Source organism: Alexandromys fortis, unplaced genomic scaffold (genome assembly GCF_014885135.2).
Source record: "Alexandromys fortis isolate MF-2015 unplaced genomic scaffold, M_Fortis_MF-2015_v1.1 scaffold_189, whole genome shotgun sequence".
Taxonomy (NCBI): domain Eukaryota; kingdom Metazoa; phylum Chordata; class Mammalia; order Rodentia; family Cricetidae; genus Alexandromys; species Alexandromys fortis.
Window position 1 is genome coordinate 2555509 of NW_026068081.1, and position 15308 is coordinate 2570816.

General features: G+C 46.5%; 1 protein-coding gene across 3 annotated transcripts in view; it reads left to right on the forward strand.

Annotated features, from left to right (window-relative positions):
* Positions 1-209: 209 nt before the first annotated feature.
* Positions 210-15308, forward strand: part of Slc25a43 (solute carrier family 25 member 43) — a 47554-nt gene continuing 32455 nt past the window's right edge. For all 3 annotated transcript variants that reach the window (XR_007588692.1, XR_007588691.1, XM_050121957.1), the window contains exons 1-3: positions 210-541; positions 6824-7065; positions 12559-12731. Coding sequence is in view for 1 of the 3 variants with exons in the window: in XM_050121957.1 (XP_049977914.1) it covers positions 267-541; positions 6824-7065; positions 12559-12731 (690 nt within the window). In the remaining 2 variants the exon portion in view is untranslated. The remainder of the gene's footprint in view (positions 542-6823; positions 7066-12558; positions 12732-15308) is intronic.

Here is a 15308-nt window from a genome sequence, read left to right on the forward strand (position 1 = left end):
GGAACTGTTCCAGACAGAAATGGAAGCCCTAGTCTTGCCAGTAGCATTGCAAAAACACGCTGACTGGGCATGCCTCAGATACCTGAGAAAGTCGCCTTCGATCCCACCCTAACCCGGAGGCGCAGCTCGGGCGTGGGCCCAGCTTCCCTAGTTCATCTCAAGAGTCCGCCCCACGCCGGGCGGGGCCTGGCCGGACCACTCTACCGGTGGTGGCCCGCGAGCCCCGGACACCAGCCACGAGGTGGCCCGCGCGGGGCTGGGTCCCGATGGCTACGTGGAGGCGGGATGGCCGGCTAACCGGCAGCCAGCGGCTGCTGTGTGCAGGGCTGGCGGGAGCGTTCAGCCTCAGCCTCACGGCGCCCCTGGAGCTCGCCACCGTGCTGGCCCAGGTTGGCGTGGCGCGAGGCCACTCCCAGGGACTGTGGGCCACTGGACGCCGAGTGTGGCTAGCCGAGGGGCCGAGGGCCCTGTGGAAGGGGAATGGCGTGGCGTGCCTGCGCCTCTTCCCTTGCAGCATGGTGCAGCTGGCTGCCTACCGAAAGTAAGAGTCCGGAGGGCGGGGTCGGGAGGTCTGACTGGGGAGGCAGAGCTGCCACCCTGATGTACCAGCACTGGGAATCCGAAAAGGCCCCCAGCCTCCCTTCCTTCCAGATAATGGGGGGCGGGGGCGATGTGCCTTGGCGTCTTGGGGCCACAAGGCTGTATGTGTGGCCCCTAAAGCACAGTACTAGTTTTCACATGCTTTGGAGATTCCTGCCTTGCGAGCTGCAGTTTTGTGAAATCTTTAGTCTTTTCTGGGGGGAACAAGAGGAGGAGGTCGAATTGGCAAATGATATCTGGAGGTTAAGAAACGAAAAAGCTTCCCAAAGAAGTGAGTTCTGACCATTACCAATGTCCAGTAAATTGGAAATATTTGCTTTCGCTGGCTTAGGAGAGAATGCTCCAGAAGGTGTGTCTGAGCCCAGTGTACCAAGGAGTAAGTGCTCAGGACAGGAAGAGGGACCAGGACGATTCCTGCCCATCCCCAGCTCCAGCTGCAGCCTATCTTGGCTTTAGGATCTTAGGGGGACTGCAGTTTCTTCTTCCCCAGCAGGGACCCGTCTCCTCAGCCTACCGTTTACCCCACCCCCAGCCACTCACTGATCTCCTCCTGTGGACTTTTCTCACCTCCTCCCACGTCAAGCACTGTTACCTAGGGAAAGATCTAGAGATGCAAATGATGGGTCCGTGTGGAGTGACCTTAACAGCTCAACAGATTTGCATGGGAGCTGGGAAGGAAGCCTAAAAGAAGAAAGCAGCGCTTGGTGGCAACTCTAGAGGAGGGGCTACTTCTCTGTTGGGGAAGACAGTCCCTGGGTTCCTCATTAGGGAGGCAAGGTGCCAGCTCTAAAGACTGGCCTTGGCTCTGAATTAAACAAACAGCCTACAAGCTGGTTAAGCTACTTTTTGTTTTGTTTCCAGTGCTAGAGGTGAAAGCCCAGGCCTTGGAGCAGGCAAGTGAGGTGTCCTGCCACTGTGTTCCCAGCCCTAAGAACTACTCAGTCACCACACGCCACCTTTCTTTCCGCATTCACTCCTCATTAGTTAGGACGCAGAATAACACACATGATCCTGGCGATGCTGCAAGGATGAAAGCAGTGTGGTCCCCATCTCAGTTTACAAGGTAGTTTTAAAAAGACTGGCATATCTCAGTCCACAGTCAACACGATGAATTTAGTGGCTATAAATTGCCAGTGGATCAGGAGCGATAGGTGATGAACACTTCAGGTGAGAAGATGGGACTGCTTCACAAAGGAGAACAAGCTGTCTGAGTTTGGCCTTGGGAAAATGAGTAGGAGGCTCCTGGGCAAAAAAGGAGGCGTGGCAGGTAATGGCAACACAGGCCAGGAAAAGGAAAGGCATGCAGTATAACCGGCTGGAAAAGCGGCTTGGAATGAGATCTTGAAAATCAGACTTGGTATGAGATGGTGGCTGTGGGAAATGCTTGTGCAGGGTCGGGGCAACGCTGTGATTAGATTCAAGGAGAATGAGTGTCTCCTAGTGGCACGGTAGGGTGGACAAGGAGAAAGGCAGTGAGTGGTGTTATGGTTTTCTGTCTCTTTAAGAGACAAGCCACGCCCACTCCCTCCCCCATCCGCTGAGGCAGGCTGATCTTTAGCTTCCTGCCTGAGCTCTCTCTCTTTTCCTTCTTCCTCTCCGAGAGGCCGCTTCGCTTCTGCCTCTCTCCCCACTTCTCTGTTATCCCCCTTCTCTCTTTCTTCTCTCTCTCTCTCTCTCTCTCTCTCTCTCTCTCTCTCTCTCTCTCTCTCTCTCTCTCTCTCTCTCTCTGTCCCCCCTTCACCCTTTCCCCTTCACAACCCCCTGAATAAACATTCAACTTCACTCTGCAATCTGTCTATCCCTGTCTCTGTCTTCTGCCCACCCACCATGTGTCTCCCTGCCTGGGACCAGCCACCGCTCTGGCTCCCAGAGCCCGCTGCCTGCCCCCACATGGCCCGCCACCACCATTTGGGACCTACAGCAGTTCTGCTGCCTACTACCGCCGGGGATCTTGAAGCATTTTTTTTTTTAAATTATAAAAGGTGGTAGTAGCAGCTAGGCGCCTGTCACAGCATGCAGCAGCCCAGAGTATCTGCAATGGGTTGGTGACAGAAGAGATGGAGGAGAAGGGCAGAGACTTACATAGACTAGGTGTGCTGAGATTATTTTCTGACAGACTATTTTCTTTCTGAAAGCTGAAAAGAAGCATTCTCATGAGTGACAGGGTATAGTTAGAAAGGTTGATCAGCCGTGAAGTCATCCTTCCTCCAGAAAGATGGTAGGCATGGCTTATCATCATACCAATTCATTTGCACTCTCTCCTGACCATGAATTTGCAAAACAGGTAGCAGGGACTAATGGTACACAGTCTGATCACGGCTCGGAACAGAACATCCAGCATACTCAGTGAATGGAATGGCTGGAAAAATCTCCACAATTGCAGAGACAGAGCTAGAATTTGAAACTTGAAAACGTCCTCTGGCTCCTGAGTCCAGGGTTCTGTCCACGACTACACAGCTAAAATATCTGCTTAGTTGGACTGACGATGAAAAGAGATTACTGGTTAGAGTGGTGGGTGCTATGTTTCTGTCACATGCAAATGATAGCGGATACAAGGGGTGGCTTTCAAATGCATCAAAAAGAAGGTCCTCCTCCAACTTTATTGCACAACTGCTCGTTTGTCTGACTATTGGTTTGGGGCCCTGCAGCTGTGACTTGTTCAGAGCACCCCCATTTCCTTATTTCCTTATTTCATAACCAATCAGGAGCTTGTGTTAGCATTGTAAGTACCGATCGCATACATCTGGAGTGTGCGTCGAATTTGCACTAGCTGAAAGGAAGGGGTTCCTGCAGATCACCAGGGCCTTCAGTCTCAGTCTCACTGAGAAAAAAAAAGCTTGTATGTACATGAGGAAGAGCAAAACCAGAACACTGCCTCCCCAGCCAGTCAGAGTTTTAAGCTATAGGGACCACAGTGATGCCAGTGGTAGCCTAACAGGGTTATCTGCATTGACTATTTTTTTAATGTCTATGAGTGTCTGCCTACATGTACATATGTGCACTGTGTGCGTGCCTAGTACCAAAAGAGGTCAGAATAGAGCACCAGATCCCCTGGACCTGGAGTTACAGATGCTTGTGAACTGCCACGTAGGACCAGACTGCCACGTGCAGACCAAACCCCGGCTCTCTGCAGGAGCAGCCAGTGCTCTCAACCACTGCATCACCTCTCCAGCTCCTTGACTTTACTCTTCTAAGGGAAGATTAGAGGTGAAGAGGCATAGAAGAAAGAACTCCCTTTAGTTCTTCTCTTTCATTTTCTACATTCGATAGTTAAGAGTACTTCATACAACAAACCATCATAAGAAGATAGGCTTTCTCTTCCTAGTCCAAGTACTTGAGTAAGCCAAGGGCCTGTTTCCCTCTAGATGCTTCTGTCAGTTATTTCCTTGTCAGGACTGGTGAGCTCTCCTATGTGATCTATGCCCAGTATCTGGTGCATTATGGCTGACCAACAAATGGGCAATAAATTGGCCTGAATCCTCGAATGGCTGAATGGGATAGGGAATAAGAATGGGACAACAAGAAAGAATGCTGCTGCGTTTTGTATTCTAAACTCCAAGCAGGTTTTTTTTTTCCCAGCTTGCCGCACACAATCATTTCTATTTTGTGTGTATGCTGTCCTTCCAACTTGACTGGCCAGGGCAAAGAAACAGCATGCCGGCATTAACACAGAGGCAGGCCAGTGGCTCACTGGTGAATGCCAGCTTTAATTGTCTGTATATCATTTTTCCCTCAGTGCTGGGAGCACAGCCAGGGCGCCAATTGAGATGCACCAATAACCCCTTGAAGGAGATGTTGCCAATGAACTTCAGATGGCTCCACCTGAATGCCCACTCATTATTCCTCAGGCCAGCTGTCATCTGAACAACAGGAAACCTCCCCCTCCACTGGAAGTTGGAGAGCCAATGACCTGGGAATGAAAGTATTATTTTAGCCCAGCTCTGTTCGCTTACTTTTATCCCAAACTCTTGGTACCCTCCTTGTACCATTCTATGGCAAAAGTCCTCTTTCTGCTAGTTTCCCAGCCTCAGCACGAAGGAATTAACTTGCTTTTCTGTAGCCTGGAAGGGTGTGCTGTGTAGAAGTACCCTTATAAAATTTCTTCTGGGAGAGGCACTCAGGACTGAGAATGCCCTGCCCCCCAAAAAAGGCTTATAACAGGGTAGTGTATGGTCTGCATTTAGAAAAGTCCATGCAAAGTAATTTTAACTGAATTGTAAAACTACTGAGAGACACAAAGAATAGTTTGTCAAACACTCATACCATCCACGCTTTCCATACAATTTTTAGACAGAGTCTCTCTTTGTATTTTAAATTGACCTTTAACTTGTTCTGTAATCCAGACTAGCCTCAAACTCAAGATTCTCCTGTCTTACTCTCCTAAGTGCTGGGATCAAAGCCCATGCCACCAAGCCCAAAATGTCTTTGTTGATGTAGAGAAAGGGGGGGGAGGGTTAGCTTTTGTTTCTGGTTTTTTTTTTTTTTTTTTTTTTTTTTTTTTTTTTTTTTTTTTTTTTTTTTTTTTTTTTTTGCAACGCCGGGGCATCAAACCCAGGACTTTGAGTGTGCTAAATAATCATACTACCACTGAACCCCATCCTCAGCCCCCTTGTTTCATTTTTGAGTTCAAGTCTTGGCCAAGCAGCCTCAAAATACTGGGCTCAAGTGCTTCTTCTGCCACAGCCTCCCACGAAACCATGACTACAGGCATGTATGCCAAGCCCTGCCACCCATGTATCTCTCTTAAATATAATAAAGCCTGGGTGAAGGTAGCATCATCTTCCTTTTCATTCTTGGTCCTAGTCCATTTTCCCTTTCCCAGGGGAAGCTTTTATACTTCCTCCTAAGTACCTGTTTACCTTAAACAATCCTTATGGGTTTATTGTTTGAGGTTGTCATATCTATAGCTTGTTTTGCCCATTCATCATCATGTTTTTACGGCTTATTTCTTGTGCTTCTGTCTAAGCTCATTCATTTTAACCAGATGGGATCCATTGAATGACAATGCCTTCACTTTTTCCATTCCCCTACATTTTGACATTAAATTGTTGGAGCTTTTCATTTTTCTAAGAACTGTTTGTAGTGTGTCTTCATGTGTAGATCTCTAAAGAGTGTTCCTCTAGACTATGAACTGCGAAATGGAGTTACAGGGTTAAAAAACTTGTTTCTCCAAATTTACTAGACACTGCAAAGTGACCCTACTGGTTTTATGGTCCTTCCTTCCAGCAAAGGGCGAGGGAGTCAGTTGCCATCCATTCTCTCTCCATCATTCGATATGATGCCAGCCTGCTGGATGAGATGTGGGTATCCCGTCACTGTTTGTATTTGTTACTTTTCTGATAACTAGTAAAACAGCAGCTCCACTTCTAATCTCCATTATAAAGGAAAACTCATTCTTTATACTAAGTTTAGCAGAGCTTATTCGAGCCATACCAAAGCAAACCAAACCAAACATAAGTCTCCAATCAGATACCTCCCAGAACCGAGGAGTTTCCAAGAAGTCCAACCCACCACATGACCGTAAGACAGATTTGGGTGGGGGGGGAGCAAGGTTTTGAGAACAACTTAATTGGTGGCAACCTCGCCATCCAATCAGCCAGTGTCGTAGGTTAGCTAGTTAATCATTACAGCCTAATCAGCTAGCTGGATGTAGGGCCTTCTGCAGAAAGCCAAAGCCCTATGGCTATGATTAAAGTTGATACTGGCTTGGACTGTTGAGCTCAGAACTCAGTTTCTGGGATGCTGGACTTGGCATGTAGCTCAGTAACAGAAGTGTGTACCTAATGCATAGAAGACTTTAGGTTCCATTCCCAGTGCTGGAAGAGAGTGAAATTTCTGGATTTTGCAGTTATTTCAGGAAATTCCATTCCCTTTCAGTTTCAAGAGCATGGAAAGATTGCATTCCAGAGAGGTAATCTTTCTGTGCCTTTACAGCCCACCAGCAAGTTAGATGGTTGTATAGATAAAAGGGGAAAATGCCGGACATGACGTGGGAAGAGTTTGGGGAAGCTATAGAGCAGAGGTTGGACAGCTCTTGCTTATAGCTAGTTAGCGTTATGTGAGGACAGGGAGACTTAAACTTACTACCCAGTAATCCCAGTATAATTCTATGATATTTTTGACACTGTAAAGCACTTCCAAATGCTAGGAAGTATTTGAAGTGGTGGAAAGCTTGCCACCATAGTCCAGCGCTCAGGTCTTGAGCTTTCTCTGTTTTCCGCAGGTTTGTTGTGTTGTTCATGGACGACCTAGGCCGTATTTCCCAGTGGAGCTCCATCGTGGCCGGCAGTCTCGCGGGCATGGTCTCCATGATTGTCACCTACCCTACGGACCTCATCAAAACCCGGTTGATTGTGCAGAACATGCTGGAGCCATCTTACAGGGGGCTCAGCCATGCTTTTTCTACTATTTATCACCAAGAAGGGTTTCTGGCCCTTTATCGAGGGGTATCCCTCACTGTTTTAGGTAAGGTGGAACTTGACGCTTCTTGACACAGGTGAAGGTATTATATACCTTCGTGAATGCTTAAATCGATTTTAGAGGCCTCCAGTGACCCAGAAAAGCCTGGCTTCAAAGCCACCCTCAAAAATGCCCAGCTGACATGAGTCTTCGGTGTGGAAATCTACGAGCAGGCACAACAGGATCTCGGTGCTCTCTACAGCCAGACAGAGCTACACACACAGAGGCCTCTGTTGTCAAATCCAAAAGGATTTAGTCCATCATTAGATGAGTATTAGATGAGGTTTAGTCACTCTGTCCTCTGGAGACTTGGCTTCTAGGGTGCCACTGTCTCCTGGGTATCGTCACACCTCTCTGGCAGCTCTCTCTTATACAATATACCTGGCTCATTTGGGTCACTCCCCTCAAATTTATTTTTACCCTCTATATGGGCTTTCTTTTTGTTGATCTTTATGTTTATTTGTTTGTTAGAGAAAAGGTCACACTCTGTAGCCCTGGCTGACCTGAAACTTGCTAGGTAGACCAGGCTAGACTAAAACTTGCAGTGATCCTCGTACCTCTGTCTCCTGAATACTAAGATTACAAGCACATACCACCATGCCCAAGCCGGGCGATGGTGGCACACACCTTTAATCCCAGCACTCGGGAGGCAGAGGCAGGTGGATCTCTCTGAGTTCGAGACCAGCCTGGTTTACAGAGCTAGTTCCAGGATAGGCTCCAAAGCCACAGAGAAACCCTGTCTCGAGAAACCAAAAAAAAAAAAAAAAAACACTATGCCCAGCTTTCTACATTGGCCTTCTTACCCTGAATCCCCTCTCTAGATGACTCTGTCCTAAGCCAGTAGCTTCAATAAGCACGAATATATTTTGACTCCTAATATCTTTAATAACAATGCTAACATTTTTAGGAGTGCTCACTGGGCACTAAGTACATTTCTAGAAGTTTTTTATTACAATTTCTTATTCAAATTTTTTTATCTTTATTCTTAGCTTTTAGTATAATATTTTATTAAGTCTGAGAATTTCATATAATGTATTTGATCATATCCCCCACTCCGCCCCTAACTCCCTCAAGATCCATTCCCTCATTTCCCTACCCCCTTTTCAATTTCATGACTTCTTTGCTAATAACCTACCCAGTCCAATCCATGCTGCCCATATTTATATGGATATAGGGTTATCCACAGGATCATATAGCAGGACCACACTCTTGAAGACTCTCCCACCCCCACAAAAGTTCTTTTTTTTTTTTTTGAGACAGGGTTTCTCTAGCTCTTGTAAACCAGGCTGGTTTCGAACTCACAGAGATCCGCCTGCCTCTGCCTCCCGAGTGCTGGGATTAAAGGTGTGCGCCACCACCGCCTTATTGTTTATTAACCCCATGTATATATCCAGATCTTATGCAGAGGTATGTGGTCAGAAATGTGGTTCCCCACCAAATCCAGAAGAGGACATTAGATGCGTGTTCTCACATGGGTGCCGAGAAACAAACTCATGTTCTCTGCAAGAACATAGCACACTAACTGCTGAGGCGTCTCTCCAGCCCTCTTATGTCTAATTGATATATACTTGTACACGCTTATGGGCTGTCGTTTGATATTTTGATACATGCATATATTCAATAGAGATCAAGTCAGAGCAGTTAGCATATCCATCACCTCAAACCTTTATCGCTTCTTTGCTGTGAGGTCTCCCGTTCTCCTATCGAGACTCTCTTTTCTAGCCACTCTGAAATGTACAATACGTTGTCACTAACTATAGTCAGCATGCTGAGCAATAGATCACCACAATTTATTCTTCAGCACTGACATATCATTGTTTGTTTCAGTTTTCTTTCTGAGACAAGGTCACATTAAGTAACCCAGACTGGCCTGGAACTTGCTGTGTAGTCCAGGCTACCTTTTAACTCTTGATCCTCCTGCCTTAGCTTCCGAGTGCTAGAATTACAGGTGTGCGCCACCTTCCCAGGGCTGTCTAACTTTCTGCCTGTTGAACAACCTCTTAGACGTCATTTTAAATATGAGGAAGTAGGTGCTTAGCTACGTAACTGGCTCAAGGTAGCACAGGCAGTGGGATGGCGTGATTATGTGATTCTGGGGCCCTCTCCCTTAGCTACTGACTTAGATCAGTTCCTAATGGAACATACCTCTGTTGAACATGATGACCTCCATATTCCAGAGGTGCAAAATCTGATGTCCTCATTAGTCTCAAACTTACTCTTCTTTATGCATCCCCTAGTTAACAAGACTGCCTTCCTTCCTCCCAGTGGCCCAAGCTCGATGAAACTCGGGTATCACCTTGGTTCCTCCTCTCCCTGTTTCCCCTTTAGTCATCAAGCCTTGTCACTTTGACTTCTTTTAATGCACAAGCCTGGGCCCTCTTCCACCTTAGCTCACGCCTCCGTCATCTTTCCTGCTGACTCTAGAGAGTCGCACTCTCCTGAAGACTCGTGTTGCTATCTCTGGCCCTCTGCCCAGTGCGCCCTGTGTACTGCTGCCAGCCTGGGATGATCTTTCCTAATGCTCTGTCCTCGTTCCACTGCAATCCTTAAAAGCTAAGAGGGAGCGCCAGCATTTCTGGGGCACTCCAGATCCTCCAGAGCTGGCCTCTGATAGTCGGCCCTCCAATGCTGTCCTGTAGCGTGCCTCCATCTGCTCTCCTGTTCAGGTCATGCAGAAAGAGTGTGCTTCCTAGAGGTACACACTCATAGTACTTGATACCAAGTGCCTTTCTTTCTACTCTCGGTGTCTGATGAAACTGTTCTTTGTCCTTTGTTCACGACCGTATACACAGCCTGTGCCCGGACTGCCTTTCCACTCTCTCAGTGCCTAGTGGACCTACTCTTTGCTCACAACCCACTTCAAAAGTTCTCTCTTCTAACCCAAGTGTGGTGATACATGCCTATAATGCAATCCCAGGACTCTAGAGGTTACAGCCGGAGAATCAGGAGTTCCGGGCTAATCTTGGCTACACAGTGTTCCTATCTCAAACAACTATAGACATGCCAGGTCTGCAATCCCCCGCTTAGCTTCAGGATGTGGAGGCGGAAGTGAAAGTTCAAGGCCCACTTGGGCTACACCATTCAAATAAAGCCCAGGCAATTTACTGAGACCTGTGTCAAAGAGTTAGAAAGGTGGTGGTGGCTAGAGCGGGGTCGCGACTCTATGTTCAATCCTTAACATAACACAGAGAGATAGAGAGAATTCTCTTTTCTCTCATACTTTCCTGGTTCTTCTGGGCAAAATCAATCACTCTGATACTTGTGTGCATAAAGCATCTTGTACAGCTCACTACATGTACATATCGGGGATGGCATATGAAGTGTTCCTAGCTATGTCCTGCACTTAATGGTAAATATCTATAGAAATTAGCTTGCTCTGAGCTGTGGTCCCAGCGCTTGACATAGGGCCCAACACACAGCAAAAGATCTCTCGATTCCTATTTTTGAGAGGAGGTCTAATGTCATGTCGGCTGGGCTTGAGCTCACTACGTAGGCAAGGCTGGCCTTGAACTCCAGATCGTCTTGCCTCAGCCGCTCTAGTGTTGGGGTTACAGACATGTGCTACCACTTCTAGCTTCCCTAAACGTTTTTGAAAATAGAAAGTTGGTGAGTCTTTTCAAATATATTTTGTTTATTAAATAGTACCTTTGCCTAAAGATAAGTGATGTCGCACCTGTATTCTGCCTCCCATTTTCGCAGTGCTAGGGACGGAAGCTAGAGCTTTGTGAGCACCCTGCCGCGGAGTCATACCCCAGCCGTATCCCATCTTGTAGATCTCTTTGTGCACTTCCACTTTTTACTTTATGTGTAGGGGTGTTTTGCCTGCATGCATGTCTGTGCGCGGTACCCATGGAGGTCAGAAAAAGGTGTCAGATACACAGAAACTGGAGTTACAAATAGTCCCAAGCCACAGTGTGGATTCTGGGAATTGAACCTGGGTCCTCTGGAAGAATGGCCAGTGCTCTGAACCACTGAGCCATCTCTCTATCTCACTTTTGAGGGACAAATTAGTTCATCTGTTAACCAAAGATGGTTCGGAAAGTTCCTGGAAATTTGTGAGAATACCAAATAGTATGTCCTCTGATTCGCCATCTTAGTTACTAGGAAGGTGAGGGTACCACTATGTATGATGCTAACTGGGCCCTAAGACATCTCAGCAAGGTCAGGTAACCTCCATGGCCACCATTATTACAGAATGCTTCCTTCTGCACTAGGGAGCAGTCCCTTTCTAGGCCCCCAAACTGGATCAAGTACTGCCTACTAACTTTTTTCTTTTTCGAGACAGGGTTTCTCTGTGTAACATCCCTAGTTGTAGCTCTTGTAGACCAGGCTGGCCTGGAACTCACAGAGATCTGTCTGCTTCTGCCTCCCCAGTGCTAGGATTAAAGGTGTGCGCCACCACTGCCCAGCCTAGTATCTTCTTTAATGGAAGTGATTTTTTAAAGATTTTATTTTCTTTTTAAGTGTGTGTGTGTGTGTGTGTGTGTGTGTGTGTGTGTGCAGGTGTGTGCACATGAGTGCAAGTGCCTGTGGAGGCTAGAGGATGGTGTCAAATTCCCTGGAGCTGAAGTTACAGGTGGTTGGAAGCCACCTGATGTAGGTGCCCCTCTGCAAGAACAGTAGGTGTTCTTATTTTATGAGCCATCTCTTCAGTGCTATGGAAATGACTCCTTGCAATGTTTCTTTTCATTCTTTTCTCCTTTTTGTATTTCAAAAACACAGTAGAGCCCTAAAAATTGTAAATAACTATATACTCACTGAAGACCCCAGTTGATTATTTTTTTTAACTTTGTCACATGTCTATGCATCCCTCAGAGCCATTCACCAGTCCATCTTTTTCTTTGGTGACTTTTTTGTCTGATTTTTGAGACTCAGTTTCACTGTGGGTGGCCTTGGCTGTCCTGGAACTCACTCTGTGCAGCAGGCTGGCCTTGAACTCAGAGTTCTACCTACCTCTGCCTCCCGAATACTAGGATTAAAAGTGTGCACTGCCACTGCCACTGCCACCACCTGACTTCTTTGGCGATTTTAATGTAAGTTACAGCATCCGTATCACATACCCAAGTCCAGCATCTAGTTGGGTTTTGTTTTCTCTTCTGCCTGAAGCAGTGTCTCATGCAATCAAGTAGCCCAAGCTGGCAATAAACATTGCTATGTAGGTAAGAATGAACTTGAACTACTGATCCTCCTGCCTCCACATCCTAGGTACTGGGATTATAGGTGTGTGTCACCACACAGAGCTCTCAAGATTGGCTTATAGTTCTTTTATGTACAGTGTATTGACGGTAAACTGCACCAACCTTGAGTGGACCGGTTCAGGCTTTTGGTGACCATATGGTGTGGTCACCGCACCCCCAGAACATGCCCTGTTGCTCCTTAACTGGCAGGGCTTTAAACAGCCCCAGACCCCTGCTATTCCCGTCATACAGCCCTCAGGCATTCCTTTGCTCCAGACAGTGGTTCCCCAGACAGCAACCTCTCCCTCATGCTTGATTCCAGGTGCTGTTCCCTTCTCTGCTGGTTCCCTTCTAGTCTACATGAACCTGGAGAAAATCTGGAATGGACCCCGGGACCGCTTCTCTCACCTGCAGAACTTTGCCAATGTCTGCGTGGCTGCTGCTGTGAGCCAGACGCTTTCCTTCCCCTTTGACACCGTGAAGAGAAAGATGCAGGTGCGGAGCACTGGGAGGGAGGGGGCTTGAAGCATTTGCACTTATGTAGCCACAAAAAATGCTCAATTCCACCCACCCCCTCCTGCCCAACAGCCCCACCACTGATGCCATGTTTCTAAAGAGCTCAGGGCTGCGCATGCAAATCTATGTAGTCTCTAACACTTCTGCTAACCTCAGGGCGACTAGGTGTCTTCTGGAAAGCTTCCAGATGAGTCTCCCTTTTCTTTCCTGGCCCCCAAATACATTACTTACTTGCCTGCAACCCCAGAAAAGGAGGACACTGCAGAATGCAACCTGCTAACTTGCCCTCCTGATGTTACCATGAGGAGAGTGTAGCATTCTTTCTTCTCATCGTGCCTTCTCTCAGTAAAACCTACTGGCTAGGACTAAAATAAACCAAGAACCATAAAACAGCAAGGGACAGCAGAAAGAAACTGCATTTCAAACGGGTGCTATCTTGGGCACTGTCCTTACAATTCCCCAGGGAACGTGATCACGATAGGGCACACAGGCAAAAGAAAACAGTAAAGAATACAAACTGAAGAACCAGCTTAGCCTAAATTGTTATCAGCAAAACCAAACCTGATCAGTGATGTAACACTAAGCAAGACTGGCGGGTTTGTCCCTTCCCCTGACCCTGCTCGCTCCGTCGGCTAGTCTGCTTCCTTAGCCTCTTTTGATAATCTGTGTGTCCCTGAAGCTCTGGGTGAAAAAGAACTTGGGGTCATTTGCATTTGCAACTTGGAAATGAGTAGTCCCACTAGTCGGTTCCTGTTGGCTTCTCCTTGTGATTCTGACTTGGCCCTCGGGTTTTTCAACGCTCCTCCCCACTTCCTGTTTCCCGGCTACAGTATCCTTTGACCAGTCTGGTCAGTGCCCAAAACCCTGAAGGTACTTCACTTCCTAACGCTGTCTTCAGACATGATGACACTCCACTCTGTCCCTCGGATCCATAAACCATCTCATGTGCCTGGGCTGCCTTTCTCCTGTCCTTGGCCAGATGGACCACTGCCACATTGGTGTGACTGCAAGTACACAATGAAGTCTCCTTAGTGCTACTTAAAACGCACAGAACGTCTGTTTTCAATAATAATGCACATACTGAAACATGGTTAAAATGCGGTGATCTCACATTATGTATATTTGGCCATAATAAAAAAGGACTGTACATGTTGCAGAAATTTTAGGAAATAAAGTAGGAAAATAATATATTAGTTTTAGGCCAACACCCATAGATTATAAGTTACTAGTTCTTCTTCTATATATGTTCATAGATTGGCATATACAATTTTTTAGGAAATGGTTTTTAGGCCATACATAAAAGTTAGTAGCTCGCTTTTTTTCACTTATCATGTAGCAGATACAGCTACAGTCATTAACTGTTTAATTATCAAGTGTTAGTTCACCATAGAAATGTGTTGGAAATAGTTCAAATTTCTCAGGTTTATTTATTTATTTTTTCTTTTGTTTTTTCGAGACAGGGTTTCTCTGTGTATCTTTGGCTGTACTAGAACTCACTTTGTAGACCAGGCTGGCCTCAAATTCAGAGATTCATCTGCCACTGCTTCCCAGGTACTGGGATTAAAGGTGTGTACCACCATGCCCGGCGAATGTCTCAGTTTTTAAATAATGAGGCTATTACTAATTCTTAAGTATAACAACACTGTAATGAATCTTTGTGTTTTTCACGTTATATTCCTAGAGATTGACTTATAGGTCACAAACCCTGAGTAAGTCTAAAGCATCCTATTTTTAGGTATTGAGGAGTGAACCCAAGGACATGTGTGAGTTAGGCAGGCATTCTCTTACTACTGAGCTACATCATCTGCCCTGAAATGTTTTGTGTGTGCCAAAATCTCCCTAAGTTACCAGGGCGGGCCTTGATCTTCTCATGTAACCCAGGAAAGGCTTCAAACTACTTGAGCTTCCTGTCCCAGCCTCCAGGGTGCAGGCTACTGGGATTTTAAACATGAGCTCTATACACACACACACACACACACACACACACACACACACACACACGGGGGGGGGGGCTCTCGTTTTTTTGTTTGTTTTATTTTAAGACGGTGTCTCTCCTGTCCTGGCTGTCCTATAAGACCAGGCTGGCCTTGAACTTACAGATGATCCGACTGCCTCTGCCTCCTGAGTGCTGGGATTAAAGGCATGTGCCACTAAGCCCAGGCTCTTAATGAAATTTACACTCCAAATAGAGTCTTTGATCCGCAGCAGCAGCCAGAGTGTGGTCCAGCTCCTATCACTCCCATCAACTGTCATTTCTCAGGCCATGAATCCAATAGTTGAAAATGTGCTTACATTGCTTTAATTCTAATTCATTGTTTATAAGTGGGGCTCCACAGTTTTCAGTGCTGCCCCTTGCATTTCTTTATCATTTTTATTTGCCCCTTGCCAGTTTTGGGGGGATGTCTAGATTTTCCTATTGATTGGGAACAGGTCTTTACATATTAAAGGTATTATTAACCTTTGTCATACATGGCACATTCTCTTCCATATCATATCTTCTAACATTTAGATTAATGCTGCTTATGCGGTTTTTTTGTTTTGGTTTGGTTTGGTTTG